Source organism: Giraffa tippelskirchi, chromosome 11, assembly GCF_054371585.1.
Source record: "Giraffa tippelskirchi isolate mGirTip1 chromosome 11, T2T-mGirTip1v1.2.pri, whole genome shotgun sequence".
Lineage (NCBI taxonomy): Eukaryota > Metazoa > Chordata > Mammalia > Artiodactyla > Giraffidae > Giraffa > Giraffa tippelskirchi.
In genome coordinates, this window is record NC_137285.1 from 121,557,861 (window position 1) to 121,578,759 (window position 20,899).

Here is a 20,899-nt window from a genome sequence, read left to right on the forward strand (position 1 = left end):
GTCAACAGGCCTCCAGGTGACTAGAATCCAGAATCATGGGAACCATCTTTCATACATAATAAATTACTTGAGGACTATAAATAACAAGATGAGACTAAATTATCTGTGAAATTATTTCAAATCTAAATTATATTAATCTAGCTCCCCAACTCTCTTTTTGTTGATGAAAAATTCTAAATGCAGAAAACAGAAATGGCATGGCGATGGACAGAAAAATTAATGACCAAAGCAGTATTTTAAAATGTTAGTCTATTTCCCTCTAGCAGAAGCGGTAGGCTGAGCGTGAATGAGCACACTGCCCAGCAGGTCATTGCTGGTCTCTTTTCTGTCCCATTTACTCTAAGGGCTTAGAGTTCTAAAGCCTTAAAGTACTCTTTGGAATTACTGTTTTAGGTATACAAAACTTTGGTATGTGCTGAAAACCCTCTGAATCTCTTAGATATATTAAAAAAAAACATTAAAGTTATTCATTGTTATAAAGGAGACTCGCTGAGTAGCCAGGTTTTAAAAATGTTTTATTCAAAGCTAATTATAATTGATTGTCACAGAAGAGTTTGATAGTTGTTAAGAGGTAAGGATGGTTGAATGGCATCACCGACTCAATGGACATGAGTTTGAGTAAGCTCCTGGAGTTGGTGATGGACTGGGAAGCCTGGCATACTGCAGTCCATGGGATCACAAAGAGTCAGACACGACTGAGCGACTGAACTGAACTGAAGAGATAAGAATCTAAGTAGACTGTCAGTAATGGGTTTTTCCTCTCAGCGGTTGCAAATGTAGACTGTTCCCTGACCCAGAGCTTTAGTAGTTCACTCATTTACTTCAAAAATCATTAATTAACTAAGATTGCAATGTTAAGATGGCAAACTGCCTTTCTGTAGCAAGCATGCAGGTTGTGGGGTTTTAAGTAAACAGTGACCAAAATGTGAGGGTGTCCACCTAGGTAGTTTTCTTCTGAGTGAGGCTCAACTGTCTGCACTCACTTTCAATCCTCACATGATTCCATCACATTTTTGTTTATTTACTTAGCTATGTGTTTATTTTGGGTATTAAGTTGTCAGTAGTTGTACAGCCTTATCTATGTGTTTATTTTGGGTATTAAGTTGTCAGTAGTTGTACAGCCTCAGAATTATTTATCCAGCTTCAGTACACAAAATCAATTTGAATTATGAAGAGAAGAAAATGCTTTCATGCGCTAACAGTTATCATCTTCATTCCTTTTCCTATTCTGTTTTCTTCACAGTTTCCTCAGGAATTTATTTTAAAGGCTGACATCTCTCCCTTCTTCCCATCTCATTATCTTACCTTCTTTTCTCTACTTTCTGATTGTTTTTCATTTTACTCCTTTATAATTGCTGGTCTTTCACTTCTTTCTTGCATCTTCCCTTCCTTTCTTCCACTTTCTCTCTTTCTTTCTCAATCTCTTTTTTTATGCCTATCGCACTGTTTTCTCAAAGTAAGGTTTTCATCAATTGTCCACTCTTTCTGCAATATTTGCCTTCCCACACTCCCCTTTCTTCAATATGCATTTATCAATTTGAGATTTTCATTAAAAGAATATAATCTCCTTTAGGCCAAAAACATTTCAGAAACATTATTCGTTGTATATATTTATGTGTTTATTTATTTATTTACTTAATATTGTCTTATTCTACAAAGAATTTGAAGCCATTCATATACATAGAATGGTAAAATATTCATTTTTAAAGCATAAAGCAAGAAAGACAAAGATTTCTCATTTTATAGCTATGTTATTGAATAGTAGTATATGTATGTATAAATGTATGTACATATATATATATTCTTTGTATGTCCCATATTAATATGGTTTTATCTTTTTTGTCTCTATTAGAATTTTACTTTCAGAGAAATACAAAATTCCCTCATGACCCAACAATTCTACTACATAGTATTTACTAAAAAGTAACACATAAAAGTCCACAGTGAGTCTTGTATAGTAATTTTTGTAGTAGTCATTTTCAGACTAACCCCAATGACCAAAATGTCCATCAAAAGGATAATGATTCTTAGTTTCTCAGAATGATGAACTTTAATATATGTATACTGCTATGTAATCATCACCTAATATTTAGGTACTGAAAATTTTCAATATCTCAGAGACTCCCTTATGCCACATTCCAATCATCATCCAAACCTCTCTTCACTTCAAGCAACTATTAATATTTCTTGTTTTTATTATCACAGATTAGTTTTAGCTTGTCTTAGATTTTATTTGAATTGTAAATTGAAGTTTATTGAGTGAAAAACATAATGAAGAAATTCAAGCAAAGGGATGGATATGGCAAAAGAATAGTCTTGAAACAAAGGTCATACATATATTTACATGTCATTGTAGTTCATTGTGATAGGAGTATTGTGGGAGATGGAGAAGTTAGTTTGTGTATATATGCATATGTATAAAAATCCATATATATATACATTCATATATATATGTACACTTATACACACACACATATATATAAAATCTTGCTTCTCTAGCTGTATTTCTCACAATATTCCTCATCTATTTTGAATGGTAAAGTATTTAATATGTGGATTTGAAGGAGAAAATGTTTTAGGAAAGAATTAATTGTAGTTAAAATTGATTAATTAAAGTTGAAAGTGAAGTCATTTAAGCAAGAATTAATGTAAACATTTTCTTGGATCAGTAGGATACACTGGAATCCTCTTCTTATTTCCTCATGTCTCTGTTGGTATTTTACCTTCTTACTACTTATCTCTGGCCCATATAGTCCACGTAATACTCTTTAAAACTTCTAAGTCACTACATGAATGTATACTTAGTTTGGCTATACCTGTTTCCTGTGTCTGGATTGATGTTGCTTTAGGCAGAGACCTTCTTTGCCTGGTGCTTGGAGCTGTGATGAGTAAGGAGCCACCATGTTCAGCTGTGCAGTGTGAACACAAACAGTTGTTTAAAGCTGTGTTACACAACAGAGAGTTGTTTCAAGCTCTCTGTTGTCAGAACTGCAGTTCTGGCACGATCTTTTAATGAAGCAACCTCCCTGTATATATATGTGCATATATATACAAACTTACTTATCCTTTAAACACAATCTTTTAAAAGATAGTGAGCCCTTTGTTGTGAGCCATACACTTGAGGCTCCCTTAGATACATCTTTTCTCTCTATGTGATTGGAAAATGGATGGTTCCAAAGTTGGCAAATAAATAAATAAATAAAAATCCTTTCCAGGTTGGGAAGAATATATATTGAATTAAATACTCAATGAATAAATGCGTGTGTGTGTGTGTGTGTGTGTGTGTGTGTGTGTGTGTGTGTGTGTGTGTGTGTCTGAATGTTTAACCTCGACTTTAGTCTATAGTGAAATGTGAACCACTTTTCTCTTTTTTTTTTTTAAAGAGTATGAAATGAGTCATCATTAAAAAGTTGGTCATTGAGGGAAATTATTAGTAAAATTCAGAGTGATATGGGATGGAGTCTTCCAGTACAATGCAGATAAGTGAGTTTAGCAGCTGTGATGGAGAGCCAACTGAAGAAAGATTAAGATGGCAAGAATAAATTGCAGAATGTATGACTACTCCTGATACTAGTGAATAGTTTAGTATTCTGGTTTATTAATTGTAACTATTAGAACTAATAAATTTAGTTGCACAACACAAAATCAGTATAAGAAATCATTTTGTTTTTGTACAAAATCAGTAAACAATTCTAAAGGAAATTAAAACAATTCTGTTCAGAATACCAACAAAAAGAATAAAACTCTTATGAACAAACATAACCAAAGAGGCAAAAAACTTGAACACAAAAATTATAAAGCTTTTCCAAAAAAAATGAAAGAAGACCCAGGTAATTGGAAAGACATTACATTCATGGATTACAAGAATTGGTATTGTTAAAATTTCCAAACTGTCTAAAGTGATCTACAGATTCAGTGTAACCCCTATCGAAAATTTAATGGCATTCAAACAGAAATAGAAAAAAAAAAAATCTAAAATTCATATAGAATCACAAAAGATCTCAAATAGTCAAAACAATATTGAATAAGAGCAAAGATAGAGACATCTCACTTCCTGGTTTCAAAATATATTACAAAGCTATAGTAATCAAAACAGTATGGAACTGGCATAAAGTCAGAGAAAGCAGATCAATGTAACAGAACACAACCTAGAAATAAACCCATGCAGTCTACAAGGGTGCCAGAACACAATGGAAAAAAGGATATTCTCTTCAATAAATGGTATTGGGAAAACTAGACACACACATACAGAAGAATGAAATTAGAGCTCTATCTGGCATCATAGAAAAAGTGAACTAAAAATGAATTAAAGACCTGAAACCATAAAATTCCTAGAAGAAAATGGATAGAAAAGGTTTTTTCACATTTGTCTGGGCAATGATGTTTTAGATATGGCATCAGAAATTAGCCAGCAAAGCAAAAGTAATCAAATGGGTTTCTGTGGAACTAAAAAGATTCTGTCCTCTTAAAGGAAACAATCAACAGAACAAACAATAATCTATGGAATGGGAGGAAATATTTGCAAGCCACGGAGTTGTTTAGGGGTTAGGATCCAAAATATATGAGGAATTCATATATTTCGGGTAACTCAGTAGCAGCAACAATAAAGTAACTCCATTAAAAATTAGGCAAATGACCTGAAGAGAGATTTCTCAAAAGAAGACATGAATGGCTAACATTTATATGAAAAAGGTGTTCAACATCACTAATCATAAGGGAAATGCAAATCAAAGTCACAATGGATATCACCTGTTATGAAGGTTAGTATGAAAAAAAGACAACAGCAACAAATTTTGGACAGACTGTGAAGAAACAGAAACCCCTGTTCTCTGTTTGTGAGAATATAAATTAGTGCAGTAGTGATGGGAAACAGTATGGAGGTTCCTCAAAAATGTTAACAAACCCAAACACAGAAGTGCCATATTATTCAGTAACTCCACTGTTAGGGATATATCCAAAGGAAATCAAATCACTTGCTCTTGTTTCAAGTTGTAATTAAATGGTGTTACTCAAAGGAATAAACAATACGTTATTTGCCTTTTTGACCTTTTTCAGGATTTCAGGTCCTGTTAAGTGGTTGACATTAAATTATATCATATTTTTGAAGAATGGCTACATGTGGAACTAAAATCTGAGGAAATGCAGAAATAAACTGCTAGCTCTCAAATTATGTAGATTATCAATTGCTTCAAGTATACAAAATAGTCTTCCTTCTGGCATTGACTCCATAGGGACCCCTTTGTGACAAATGTAATTCTTGCTTATCCTCTGAGAATATTAAGTTGAGGCTGCTACATACAAAAGCTACGTCTTCGAGTTCGTTGTTGGCTCTAAATCAGTTTCTTGTACAAGCGACTTAGGGTTGTTATAAAAGTAGAGAAGAGTGGAGAAAAGTGGCTAGCCTGAGTGATTTCAGTATAACCTTGTAAGACATGAGATTTCATAAAACACACCATCTTATTTTATGAATGACCTAAATTCAAAGAAGGAGAAATAGTCTTTGAGCAGAGGAAATAAACACTTATTCTCAATGGATGAAATTTTGAAAGAACCAGATTTTAGGAGGCATAGATCTTTTCTAAGGATATCATAGAAGTAAGGAGTATCTCTCTTTTTGAAATAATTTTATGTTGCATTATGTATTCAAAGAAATAAAACATGGATAACAAGAAAATGGATACCTTGTGTCATCTGGACTCACAGGTTGGTATTTTCAAGCAGATGTCATCCTAGTGATCATATCATGTATGCTTGAAGAAAAAAGCACTTTGAAAACTGATGTGTGTATCCATCAATGTGTGTACTTTTCATCTTTTGCAGTGTTCTATTTTGTATTTATGCATGCCACATATATTAATAAGTCAAAGACACTGTTGTAAACATTGGATAATAAAATTCTCTGTAGGTTATACAATATATGTAACTTTACTGCCCATAGAATCTCATCTGTTGTGTACTCATTGAATCCAAATTACATAAAATTTTCAGTTCATTGTGTTATGATCGCTCTTCCTAATGGAACTTTGTGCTCTTATTTTTTTGATATCTGTAACTGTATCTATACCTATGTCTATGTTTTGTGTTTATTTATATATACACACACACGCCTATAGATGTGTGTGTGTATATATATGTATGTACATATATATCATGTATATATCTCAAATATAAATATATATCAATTCCCAAGACCAAAAGTAATATGTTCTTTAGATACTATTCTAGGTACCACTTAAGGAGACTTTCCTTTAGTCACAAAACTTAATTAGGTCTATTGCTGTTATTGCTGTAGAATTCATATCCCACTCTATAGTTTACTGCATTACAGCTTGCTTCTTTATGGTGTGCTTTGTAAGGTAAATCATTCAAAAAGCCATGTATGTGCAGTTCAAGAGTTTTTCACTAGAATAAAGTTTTGGTAAATGTAGATGCCTAGAAAACAATTCTTCAGTTGGTGGTATTTGGACCACTTAGGTGCGTTTACATGATTTTGGTAAGCATATTAAGGGATAATTATTTGCTTCTTTATGAGTTCACATTATCTTAAGAAGAACTTGTTTGAGACATAAGAAAATCATATTTCTCCTCAAAAGCTGATGTCTGTACTACTCAGTGTAGCTGCCTTGATGGGAGATGGGGGAGAACAGATAACTAGTAACCAAGGGTTTCTCGACAACAAAATAATTTGTAGTGATATAAAGAGTCCTTCTTTTCCTTAATCTTCTTAGCCCCCACCTCCACACCCATCACCTTTATCTGGCGGAGATCCCAAAGGCTTCTTTGCCATGTAGGCTTAGCCCTCCACTAGAACTATGAGAAGAATAAAGCAATATGATTTATTCAGTAACTGATTATTTTGGCATCATTAGGTCAGTTTACAGAGAGCTTCCCATGTGGCTCAGTGGTAAAGAATGCACCTGCCAATGCAAGAGACACGGGAGATGCAAGTTTGATCCCTGAGTTGGAAGATCCCCTGGAGGAGGAAATGGCAACCCACTCCAGTATTCTTGCCTGGAGAATTCCATGAACAGAGGAGCCTGGTGGGCTACAGTCCATGGGGTCACAAAGAGTCGGACACGACTGAGCTTAGACTAAGCACAGCATAGCACAGTTAACACAGTTATACTTTGGCCACCTAAGGCAAAGAGCCAACTCATTGGAAATGACCCTGATGCTGGGAAAGATTGAAGGCAGGAGGAGAAAGGGACGACAGAGGACGAGATGGTGGGATGGTATCGTGGACTCGATGGACATGAGTTTGAGCAAACTCCAGGAGATGGTGAAGGACTGGGAAGCCTGGTGTGCTGTAGTCCATGGGGTCGCAAAGAGTCGGACACAACTCAGTGACTGAAAAACAAGAAGTTAAAATTAAGTGCTTGAAAATATGAAAGATGACCTGGCTACTAATCCTAAATCCCACCCTCTCACACTTAACTATAGAATCTTGCTGAGGATTTTATGGAATATTAGAGTTCACTTGCCTATAAATGAATAATAACATCACTTACCTCAGTGCTAAATGACATAATATATAGGATAGATTGGTGGTTGGCACAGTTCAGGTATTATGTATAGTAGCTATGAAAAAAACTGGTCATTTTACCAAGAAACAAGCTAATAATATTGAGGAAGCAAAACAAAACACACAACTGAAAACTCCTTGATTATAGAAATAAGAAAAAAAAAAACCTCACAAGAAAATGAAAATTCCAGAGCTTAAGACCTTTCTTCATCTTCCTATATATAAGATTGATCACAGCCAAAGTACTAAGGTGATATCTATAGTATCATATAGTTAGGAAATGTCACATAATTTTTTAAAATGTATTTGTAATAATTACTCATTTACGAGCTTTGTGAATTAGTAGGAATAAAATGCTGTGAGCCCAATGCATCTAAATTGCATTAAATACAATTACGATGAGAAACAATAAGGGCTTGGGTTTGATGACCTTTAGCTTTTTGTTTGTTTGTTTTAATTTATTTATTTTAATTGGAGGCTAATTACTTTACAATATTATAGTGGTTTTTGCCATACATTCACATGAATCAGCCATGAGTATATATGTGTCCCCCATCCTGAACCCCCCTCCCACCTCTCTCCCCATCCCATCCGTCAGGGTCATCCCAGTGCAGCATAGATTTTAAATAATCTAGTCACATACAGGATCATCTGATTCTTACTTATTGAGAAGAACAGGAATAAAAGGTGCTAATAGATGCTATCCAACAGAAGCAAGAAGCCAGAAAGGAGATCAGGGTATCTTTTGCCCCATCACAAAGAAGACTAATATTTTGTATAAATTGATAAGATACTAAACCTTTTCAAGGCTTACGATTTTCCTATATTCTCTTACTTTCCATATCACTCAAACATATACCATATCTCCACAGACATGGATGGTCTGTTGCTTATAATTATTTTTTTTAGTTTTCAGGAAGCCAAAAAACATTAGAGTCAACAGGCCTCCAGGTGACTAGAATCCAGAATCATGGGAACCATCTTTCATACATAATAAATTACTTGAGGACTATAAATAACAAGATGAGACTAAATTATCTGTGAAATTATTTCAAATCTAAATTATATTAATCTAGCTCCCCAACTCTCTTTTTGTTGATGAAAAATTCTAAATGCAGAAAACAGAAATGGCATGGCGATGGACAGAAAAATTAATGACCAAAGCAGTATTTTAAAATGTTAGTCTATTTCCCTCTAGCAGAAGCGGTAGGCTGAGCGTGAATGAGCACACTGCCCAGCAGGTCATTGCTGGTCTCTTTTCTGTCCCATTTACTCTAAGGGCTTAGAGTTCTAAAGCCTTAAAGTACTCTTTGGAATTACTGTTTTAGGTATACAAAACTTTGGTATGTGCTGAAAACCCTCTGAATCTCTTAGATATATTAAAAAAAAACATTAAAGTTATTCATTGTTATAAAGGAGACTCGCTGAGTAGCCAGGTTTTAAAAATGTTTTATTCAAAGCTAATTATAATTGATTGTCACAGAAGAGTTTGATAGTTGTTAAGAGGTAAGGATGGTTGAATGGCATCACCGACTCAATGGACATGAGTTTGAGTAAGCTCCTGGAGTTGGTGATGGACTGGGAAGCCTGGCATACTGCAGTCCATGGGATCACAAAGAGTCAGACACGACTGAGCGACTGAACTGAACTGAAGAGATAAGAATCTAAGTAGACTGTCAGTAATGGGTTTTTCCTCTCAGCGGTTGCAAATGTAGACTGTTCCCTGACCCAGAGCTTTAGTAGTTCACTCATTTACTTCAAAAATCATTAATTAACTAAGATTGCAATGTTAAGATGGCAAACTGCCTTTCTGTAGCAAGCATGCAGGTTGTGGGGTTTTAAGTAAACAGTGACCAAAATGTGAGGGTGTCCACCTAGGTAGTTTTCTTCTGAGTGAGGCTCAACTGTCTGCACTCACTTTCAATCCTCACATGATTCCATCACATTTTTGTTTATTTACTTAGCTATGTGTTTATTTTGGGTATTAAGTTGTCAGTAGTTGTACAGCCTTATCTATGTGTTTATTTTGGGTATTAAGTTGTCAGTAGTTGTACAGCCTCAGAATTATTTATCCAGCTTCAGTACACAAAATCAATTTGAATTATGAAGAGAAGAAAATGCTTTCATGCGCTAACAGTTATCATCTTCATTCCTTTTCCTATTCTGTTTTCTTCACAGTTTCCTCAGGAATTTATTTTAAAGGCTGACATCTCTCCCTTCTTCCCATCTCATTATCTTACCTTCTTTTCTCTACTTTCTGATTGTTTTTCATTTTACTCCTTTATAATTGCTGGTCTTTCACTTCTTTCTTGCATCTTCCCTTCCTTTCTTCCACTTTCTCTCTTTCTTTCTCAATCTCTTTTTTTATGCCTATCGCACTGTTTTCTCAAAGTAAGGTTTTCATCAATTGTCCACTCTTTCTGCAATATTTGCCTTCCCACACTCCCCTTTCTTCAATATGCATTTATCAATTTGAGATTTTCATTAAAAGAATATAATCTCCTTTAGGCCAAAAACATTTCAGAAACATTATTCGTTGTATATATTTATGTGTTTATTTATTTATTTACTTAATATTGTCTTATTCTACAAAGAATTTGAAGCCATTCATATACATAGAATGGTAAAATATTCATTTTTAAAGCATAAAGCAAGAAAGACAAAGATTTCTCATTTTATAGCTATGTTATTGAATAGTAGTATATGTATGTATAAATGTATGTACATATATATATATTCTTTGTATGTCCCATATTAATATGGTTTTATCTTTTTTGTCTCTATTAGAATTTTACTTTCAGAGAAATACAAAATTCCCTCATGACCCAACAATTCTACTACATAGTATTTACTAAAAAGTAACACATAAAAGTCCACAGTGAGTCTTGTATAGTAATTTTTGTAGTAGTCATTTTCAGACTAACCCCAATGACCAAAATGTCCATCAAAAGGATAATGATTCTTAGTTTCTCAGAATGATGAACTTTAATATATGTATACTGCTATGTAATCATCACCTAATATTTAGGTACTGAAAATTTTCAATATCTCAGAGACTCCCTTATGCCACATTCCAATCATCATCCAAACCTCTCTTCACTTCAAGCAACTATTAATATTTCTTGTTTTTATTATCACAGATTAGTTTTAGCTTGTCTTAGATTTTATTTGAATTGTAAATTGAAGTTTATTGAGTGAAAAACATAATGAAGAAATTCAAGCAAAGGGATGGATATGGCAAAAGAATAGTCTTGAAACAAAGGTCATACATATATTTACATGTCATTGTAGTTCATTGTGATAGGAGTATTGTGGGAGATGGAGAAGTTAGTTTGTGTATATATGCATATGTATAAAAATCCATATATATATACATTCATATATATATGTACACTTATACACACACACATATATATAAAATCTTGCTTCTCTAGCTGTATTTCTCACAATATTCCTCATCTATTTTGAATGGTAAAGTATTTAATATGTGGATTTGAAGGAGAAAATGTTTTAGGAAAGAATTAATTGTAGTTAAAATTGATTAATTAAAGTTGAAAGTGAAGTCATTTAAGCAAGAATTAATGTAAACATTTTCTTGGATCAGTAGGATACACTGGAATCCTCTTCTTATTTCCTCATGTCTCTGTTGGTATTTTACCTTCTTACTACTTATCTCTGGCCCATATAGTCCACGTAATACTCTTTAAAACTTCTAAGTCACTACATGAATGTATACTTAGTTTGGCTATACCTGTTTCCTGTGTCTGGATTGATGTTGCTTTAGGCAGAGACCTTCTTTGCCTGGTGCTTGGAGCTGTGATGAGTAAGGAGCCACCATGTTCAGCTGTGCAGTGTGAACACAAACAGTTGTTTAAAGCTGTGTTACACAACAGAGAGTTGTTTCAAGCTCTCTGTTGTCAGAACTGCAGTTCTGGCACGATCTTTTAATGAAGCAACCTCCCTGTATATATATGTGCATATATATACAAACTTACTTATCCTTTAAACACAATCTTTTAAAAGATAGTGAGCCCTTTGTTGTGAGCCATACACTTGAGGCTCCCTTAGATACATCTTTTCTCTCTATGTGATTGGAAAATGGATGGTTCCAAAGTTGGCAAATAAATAAATAAATAAAAATCCTTTCCAGGTTGGGAAGAATATATATTGAATTAAATACTCAATGAATAAATGCGTGTGTGTGTGTGTGTGTGTGTGTGTGTGTGTGTGTGTGTGTGTGTGTGTGTGTCTGAATGTTTAACCTCGACTTTAGTCTATAGTGAAATGTGAACCACTTTTCTCTTTTTTTTTTTTAAAGAGTATGAAATGAGTCATCATTAAAAAGTTGGTCATTGAGGGAAATTATTAGTAAAATTCAGAGTGATATGGGATGGAGTCTTCCAGTACAATGCAGATAAGTGAGTTTAGCAGCTGTGATGGAGAGCCAACTGAAGAAAGATTAAGATGGCAAGAATAAATTGCAGAATGTATGACTACTCCTGATACTAGTGAATAGTTTAGTATTCTGGTTTATTAATTGTAACTATTAGAACTAATAAATTTAGTTGCACAACACAAAATCAGTATAAGAAATCATTTTGTTTTTGTACAAAATCAGTAAACAATTCTAAAGGAAATTAAAACAATTCTGTTCAGAATACCAACAAAAAGAATAAAACTCTTATGAACAAACATAACCAAAGAGGCAAAAAACTTGAACACAAAAATTATAAAGCTTTTCCAAAAAAAATGAAAGAAGACCCAGGTAATTGGAAAGACATTACATTCATGGATTACAAGAATTGGTATTGTTAAAATTTCCAAACTGTCTAAAGTGATCTACAGATTCAGTGTAACCCCTATCGAAAATTTAATGGCATTCAAACAGAAATAGAAAAAAAAAAAATCTAAAATTCATATAGAATCACAAAAGATCTCAAATAGTCAAAACAATATTGAATAAGAGCAAAGATAGAGACATCTCACTTCCTGGTTTCAAAATATATTACAAAGCTATAGTAATCAAAACAGTATGGAACTGGCATAAAGTCAGAGAAAGCAGATCAATGTAACAGAACACAACCTAGAAATAAACCCATGCAGTCTACAAGGGTGCCAGAACACAATGGAAAAAAGGATATTCTCTTCAATAAATGGTATTGGGAAAACTAGACACACACATACAGAAGAATGAAATTAGAGCTCTATCTGGCATCATAGAAAAAGTGAACTAAAAATGAATTAAAGACCTGAAACCATAAAATTCCTAGAAGAAAATGGATAGAAAAGGTTTTTTCACATTTGTCTGGGCAATGATGTTTTAGATATGGCATCAGAAATTAGCCAGCAAAGCAAAAGTAATCAAATGGGTTTCTGTGGAACTAAAAAGATTCTGTCCTCTTAAAGGAAACAATCAACAGAACAAACAATAATCTATGGAATGGGAGGAAATATTTGCAAGCCACGGAGTTGTTTAGGGGTTAGGATCCAAAATATATGAGGAATTCATATATTTCGGGTAACTCAGTAGCAGCAACAATAAAGTAACTCCATTAAAAATTAGGCAAATGACCTGAAGAGAGATTTCTCAAAAGAAGACATGAATGGCTAACATTTATATGAAAAAGGTGTTCAACATCACTAATCATAAGGGAAATGCAAATCAAAGTCACAATGGATATCACCTGTTATGAAGGTTAGTATGAAAAAAAGACAACAGCAACAAATTTTGGACAGACTGTGAAGAAACAGAAACCCCTGTTCTCTGTTTGTGAGAATATAAATTAGTGCAGTAGTGATGGGAAACAGTATGGAGGTTCCTCAAAAATGTTAACAAACCCAAACACAGAAGTGCCATATTATTCAGTAACTCCACTGTTAGGGATATATCCAAAGGAAATCAAATCACTTGCTCTTGTTTCAAGTTGTAATTAAATGGTGTTACTCAAAGGAATAAACAATACGTTATTTGCCTTTTTGACCTTTTTCAGGATTTCAGGTCCTGTTAAGTGGTTGACATTAAATTATATCATATTTTTGAAGAATGGCTACATGTGGAACTAAAATCTGAGGAAATGCAGAAATAAACTGCTAGCTCTCAAATTATGTAGATTATCAATTGCTTCAAGTATACAAAATAGTCTTCCTTCTGGCATTGACTCCATAGGGACCCCTTTGTGACAAATGTAATTCTTGCTTATCCTCTGAGAATATTAAGTTGAGGCTGCTACATACAAAAGCTACGTCTTCGAGTTCGTTGTTGGCTCTAAATCAGTTTCTTGTACAAGCGACTTAGGGTTGTTATAAAAGTAGAGAAGAGTGGAGAAAAGTGGCTAGCCTGAGTGATTTCAGTATAACCTTGTAAGACATGAGATTTCATAAAACACACCATCTTATTTTATGAATGACCTAAATTCAAAGAAGGAGAAATAGTCTTTGAGCAGAGGAAATAAACACTTATTCTCAATGGATGAAATTTTGAAAGAACCAGATTTTAGGAGGCATAGATCTTTTCTAAGGATATCATAGAAGTAAGGAGTATCTCTCTTTTTGAAATAATTTTATGTTGCATTATGTATTCAAAGAAATAAAACATGGATAACAAGAAAATGGATACCTTGTGTCATCTGGACTCACAGGTTGGTATTTTCAAGCAGATGTCATCCTAGTGATCATATCATGTATGCTTGAAGAAAAAAGCACTTTGAAAACTGATGTGTGTATCCATCAATGTGTGTACTTTTCATCTTTTGCAGTGTTCTATTTTGTATTTATGCATGCCACATATATTAATAAGTCAAAGACACTGTTGTAAACATTGGATAATAAAATTCTCTGTAGGTTATACAATATATGTAACTTTACTGCCCATAGAATCTCATCTGTTGTGTACTCATTGAATCCAAATTACATAAAATTTTCAGTTCATTGTGTTATGATCGCTCTTCCTAATGGAACTTTGTGCTCTTATTTTTTTGATATCTGTAACTGTATCTATACCTATGTCTATGTTTTGTGTTTATTTATATATACACACACACGCCTATAGATGTGTGTGTGTATATATATGTATGTACATATATATCATGTATATATCTCAAATATAAATATATATCAATTCCCAAGACCAAAAGTAATATGTTCTTTAGATACTATTCTAGGTACCACTTAAGGAGACTTTCCTTTAGTCACAAAACTTAATTAGGTCTATTGCTGTTATTGCTGTAGAATTCATATCCCACTCTATAGTTTACTGCATTACAGCTTGCTTCTTTATGGTGTGCTTTGTAAGGTAAATCATTCAAAAAGCCATGTATGTGCAGTTCAAGAGTTTTTCACTAGAATAAAGTTTTGGTAAATGTAGATGCCTAGAAAACAATTCTTCAGTTGGTGGTATTTGGACCACTTAGGTGCGTTTACATGATTTTGGTAAGCATATTAAGGGATAATTATTTGCTTCTTTATGAGTTCACATTATCTTAAGAAGAACTTGTTTGAGACATAAGAAAATCATATTTCTCCTCAAAAGCTGATGTCTGTACTACTCAGTGTAGCTGCCTTGATGGGAGATGGGGGAGAACAGATAACTAGTAACCAAGGGTTTCTCGACAACAAAATAATTTGTAGTGATATAAAGAGTCCTTCTTTTCCTTAATCTTCTTAGCCCCCACCTCCACACCCATCACCTTTATCTGGCGGAGATCCCAAAGGCTTCTTTGCCATGTAGGCTTAGCCCTCCACTAGAACTATGAGAAGAATAAAGCAATATGATTTATTCAGTAACTGATTATTTTGGCATCATTAGGTCAGTTTACAGAGAGCTTCCCATGTGGCTCAGTGGTAAAGAATGCACCTGCCAATGCAAGAGACACGGGAGATGCAAGTTTGATCCCTGAGTTGGAAGATCCCCTGGAGGAGGAAATGGCAACCCACTCCAGTATTCTTGCCTGGAGAATTCCATGAACAGAGGAGCCTGGTGGGCTACAGTCCATGGGGTTGCAAAGAGTCAGGCACAACTGAGTGAGTTAGCGTGCACTAACGCAGGTCAATTTACCAATCAAGTATGGACAGCTCTGCTTGTATTAGAATGTGGGTTTCTGGAGGAATAAATGAAGGAGCACAGAACAGCCTATCGCTACAGTGAAATAGCCTGTTTGAAATATTGAGTATGGGAAGATATTGAATAGCATTAACCTTAATAGGCATTTATATACATATATATATATATTTCATATATATACATGTGCATATATATGTGGGCTTCCCAGGTGGCTCTAGTAAAGAACCAGCCTGTCAATGCAAGACACTTAAGAGACATGAGTTCTATCTCTGGGGTCAGGAATATCCCCTGGAAGAGGGTGTGGCAACCCACCCCAGTATTCTTGCCTGGAGAATCCCATGGATAAAGTAGCCTGACAGGGTGTAATCCATAGGGTGGCACAGAGTTGGACATGACTGAAGTGACTTAGCACACACATACACATATTTGTATATATTCACATATGTATGTATATATATATAGTGCTTGTTTATATTTTTTTCCCAAAGAACATATAACAATGTCTTTATTTAAAGGATACACAGTAGAAAAAAACAGGAAAAAACTGACATCATAATACACCATACTAAATATTTGACACATAGGCAATGTGACAAATGAGATCCAGAGGCATGGGATATATTATTGTCATTTAAGAAGCCAGCCCAAGGGTGTCAAGATCATTCTCTCATTTGGAAATACTCCAACTGATATCACATTTTTACTGCATGCAGCCCTATTAATTTTTAGTTATCCAGACTTAATATGTAACTCCAGGAGCTTGATTGCCTGCATTTTAACTTTCTTTCTCTTAAATCAGGAGGTGGAGATTGTTTATTTCTATTACTTAAATCACCTAGACTGTGGGTTATTCAGTCTTCTAGTGAAACAAGAATTTTCAACAACTCCCAAAAAAGTTTTACAGGGTCTCTACTTAATCAATTACAGCCATGGAAAGTCTTCTCACTTGAGAGAAATACTGACTGAGAGATTAAGAAGGACTTTTCTAAGTCTTGCTCCAAAGAACATAGTTTCTGTTTATCACTGATATAAAAGCTGCTCGAAGAGGGGAGTCAAAACCCGAGATGGCTTTGGAAGATACTTCTGCATTCTGAGGAATAATATCTTGTATTATTCACCTTGGGGAGTCTGAGCGTCCTCTTCTTAGACCCCAGTTTATCAAGTCATAAATCCATAGTTTAAATATTAACTGTGCACTTTTCACATTGTGACACTGTGTTTGGAAAAGTGTGAATATGTTAGCAATATAATTTTCAGGCAACTATCAACAGGAAGGAGTGGAAAGGAAAAATGAATCCTATGGAACTGGTGGTATGGAGAACTTACAAGTGACAGATGAAAATATACCAAGTCAGGTTATCTACAACAGATTTGGAACCATATTATCATTGGAAAATTAGATGTCTTTCATAAAGTTTTTACAGAGGAAACTGAAGCAGATAATTTTAGAATATTCTCAAGACAGTCATTTATAAAATTGATGTTTTGCTAAAATGGACAGGGGGGAAGTGAAGATAAAGTTATTGATGTGGAAAAATTGCCTTCATCACCTCCTGCTTTCTCCTTTGATTTTTAAGTTCCCACCACTGACACTCTTGTCTGTTTCTGTTTGTTCTGGTTCATGGTAATTTTTCTTGCTATTCCCATTCCAGGAATGTCTGATATCCTAGATCGAGTGTGAGCTCCAAAATTTAGATATCAGCTTACGTAACATTTTCATCACCATCCTATTGTGATGTTTTTCTTGTAGAGTGTAATCTCCTTGAGAAGAATATCTGATGTGTATTACTTTATTCCCAGTGCCTAGGACATGGTTTGTTACACAGTAACTGCTTAAAAAATAGTTGTTGAATTAAGTAAATAGAGAAACTTTTTGTTGGAAATAAATGGCTATATACACCTATGATAATATGCAGTGACACATGAATGATCTTTATGTATTTGCAAACACAGTATTTGCTATGATATTACACATTTTATTTCTCTGATCCTAGTGAATTAAAATTCATGTGGTTATGAATTTGAATTGTTTTAAAAACAGATCATTAAGGGTCTTCCCCAACTAAATCTCCCATGTTTTCAGCTTCTGGTTGTGGTCATATTGGCATAGCAACTTTATCTTCAGAAGAACTGATAAAAATCAAAGAAAAAACCATCATGCCTCCTCTCAACACTTCTCATCCCTCTTCTGTCACCTTCTCGCTGATGGGCATCCCAGGACTGGAGCACCTGCATGTCTGGATTGGGATTCCCTTCTGCTCTATGTATGTGGTGGCTCTCGTGGGGAATATGACCATTCTGGCTGTGGTGAGGGCAGAGCGAAGCCTCCATGAGCCTATGTTCCTCTTTCTGTGCATGCTCTCAGTCACTGACCTGGTCCTCTCTACGTCTACACTGCCTCGCATGCTCTGTCTCTTCTGGCTTGGAGCCCATGACATTGCCTTTGATGCCTGCCTGACCCAAATGTTCTTCATTCACAGCTTCACTACCATGGAATCAGGCTTTTTCCTGACCATGGCCATTGACCGTTATGTGGCCATTTGTTACCCACTGCGCCACACCACCATACTGACCCACACTCGCATCACTATAATGGGTATTATTGTGGTGATTCGGGGAGTTGCCTTCTTTTCTCCACACCCCATTCTGCTCAAACAGCTGCCTTACTGCAGAACACGAATCATTGCCCACACCTACTGTGAGTTTATGGCTGTGCTGAAGCTGGCGTGTGTGGACACAGGAGCCACCTCACGTTACAGCCTCAGTGTGGCTTCTATCATTGGCTCGTGTGATGCGATTTTTATTGCTGTATCCTATGTCTTCATCCTCCGGTCTGTATTCCGCCTGCCATCGCGAGAAGCTGGCTTTAAGGCTTTGGGCACATGTGGATCCCATGTTTGTGTTATTCTTGTCTTTTACTCCACAACTGGTTTTTCCATTTTCACTCACCGTTTTGGGAAAAATATACCTGCACATATCCATATTTTTATTGCAAATATGTATCTTTTGGTACCCCCTTTTCTCAACCCCATTGTGTATGGAGTAAGGACCAAGAAAATACGGGAGCATGTTATTAAGGTGCTAAGTGTAAAAGTTGCCTGATTTTAATTGGATCAATGAAATACATAGCTCAAGATATATAGAACTTCAAGAGATGATGTAGGGAAAATAATTAATTGCTCTCGCTCCCATAAGCTGATTTGCATTTACCACCTGAAAGTTGTTATTTATCAGATGTGTAGAATATCTATGGATTCTAACTCAACACATTACTGTTAACTTTTTTATTTAGTAAATATTAGTGATGAAGTTGTTAGTCTCACTCTAAATATGTATCTTTTGGAGGTAGGTACAATAGGGAATGAAAAGTAGATAGAGGATAGAAAACTTAAGTAGACACCTCTCCCTGCACACCCCCTCCAAAAAAGGAAAAGTTATCTGAGACCTACATGCTGAATTTTATAGACCAGACATTTTGAAGGAATTTTGAGTCCTATCTATATGGCTGTGAATATTTAGAACCAGTAATAAGTGTTGTATCTCTGGCTTGATTGAATGAAATTAAAGGCTTGAGAAAAATGAGTATTACTAATAATGCCCCAAAACTAAATAAATTTAATTAGGAAAACATGAGTACTCCCCTTAAGGGAAACAAGCAGAAACAAAAATAAATTAATAAACTCATAAACATGAATTTTTGTGAAGTTGTCAACATTGATGTTAGAGCTTCAGTGGCTTTTTAGAGCGACTATGATTGAGCCAGGAATATTAAAAAAAATAACCAATATCTTGAATTCTACTGACTGCTAGAATATAATTCATATATTACAGATTTGATATTTAGTAGTTATAATTGCCAAACTGCCACATTACCCAGAAGAGAAAATAACCAGGTGCATGGGTAAAAGTACAAATCCCATACACTGTTGTTTTGCTTAGTAATAACTCAGTGCTTCCAGTAGAAGGTAGATAAGGTGATTTTAGGGCTTCTCAGGTGGCACTAGTGGTAAAGAACCCACCTGCCAATGCAGGAAAAGTAAGAGATGAAGATTTGATCTCTGGGTTGGGAAGATCCCCTGGAGGAGGGCATGGTAACCCACTCCAGTATTCTTGCCTGGGGAATCCCATGGACAGAGGAGCCTGGCGGGCTATAGCCCATAGGGTCGTAAAGAATTGGGCACAACTGAAGTGACTTAGCATAGCACAGCCCAAGGTGATTTTAGCAGATGAGAAGTTCTATAGGGATGGTAGTTTCTGGACACTGCTCTGGAGGTTGTCTAAGAAATATATCAACTGTATGCCTTGCAGAGCAGCTTTTAGTAGGAGAGATATTTTGATTCTTTGGCTGGACTTCATAAAATGTCAGCAGATTCCTTAGACTCACCAAAATTTCTATATCCACTTCCCCTAAAGTTGATCAGAATTTCATAGATCACATAATCACATTCTAAAGAAATTTAGAAGATACTTTCAGTCTTAGAATCTCAATTTTAAAATTTGTGATGCTTAAAATTTATGTCAGTTGCTCCAGATAACACCGTGATTAAGATTCCTTCCTATTCAGGAAACATTGATAATAATCAATATGTTTTTTAATCAAAATTAGCAATCACAGATATGGGATTTCACCATATGTGAATTTCATTGTGGGTAGAATTAACAGAAGAGATCATAGAAAAAGAGAAAAGTGTGAACAGAAAATGATGACTGTGTAGAGGGGAGGGAAAAGGACATTCAGCTGGTGGCGGGGTTTGAACAAAAACTTGAGAAATGTGAAAAAGCCTTGCTGCATATGAGAAAGAATCGTGGTAGTGGTGCTACAACATCATAGATCATCAGTATTTCAGGATTTAAGATGCTAGACTTTATCTTATTGTTGAGTCCAATCTCCACAGTTTTCTTTCTGGGCTTGGCAGTTCTTATTCTACAGGTCTGAAATAGTATGAACCATTAGAATTTCTCAGCATTCTTTCCTCACATAAAACAGAGATCCTGTTATGTCTCATGAGAAATGTGGATAGACCTCTTAGTTTGAAACAAAGAACAATGAGGAAAACACATAATCCAATAGTTCTTATAGGTTCAGTGTATTTCCCACAGAGAAAAGGTTATGTGTATATGGCTATATCTGTATATCTATATCTCCCCTTAGGGGCATAAAACTTAGGAATACAAACAAGAGATATACATATACTTTAATCTTGAAATTTTTCCATTTATTTCTCAACTACTATTATACCAAGATATATAACCAACTATTTTGCCTCTGTTAAAGAAAAAAACGTGGATTTATTCCTTTATTCCATCTTTTAGAGCTT

The 20,899-nt window shown here is 34.9% G+C and overlaps 2 protein-coding genes across 4 annotated transcripts in view; both read left to right on the forward strand.

The window, feature by feature from the left end:
* LOC145525653 (olfactory receptor 51I2-like) overlaps nt 1-20,899 on the forward strand; it is a 550,369-nt gene that overhangs the window by 13,434 nt on the left and 516,036 nt on the right. The window lies entirely within an intron of this gene.
* Nucleotides 16,102-20,268, forward strand: LOC145525655 (olfactory receptor 52M1-like). The gene has a single exon (XM_081539185.1). The coding sequence runs from the start codon at nt 17,655-17,657 to the stop codon at nt 18,681-18,683; it is 1,029 nt and encodes a 342-aa protein (XP_081395311.1). The 5' UTR covers nt 16,102-17,654; the 3' UTR covers nt 18,684-20,268.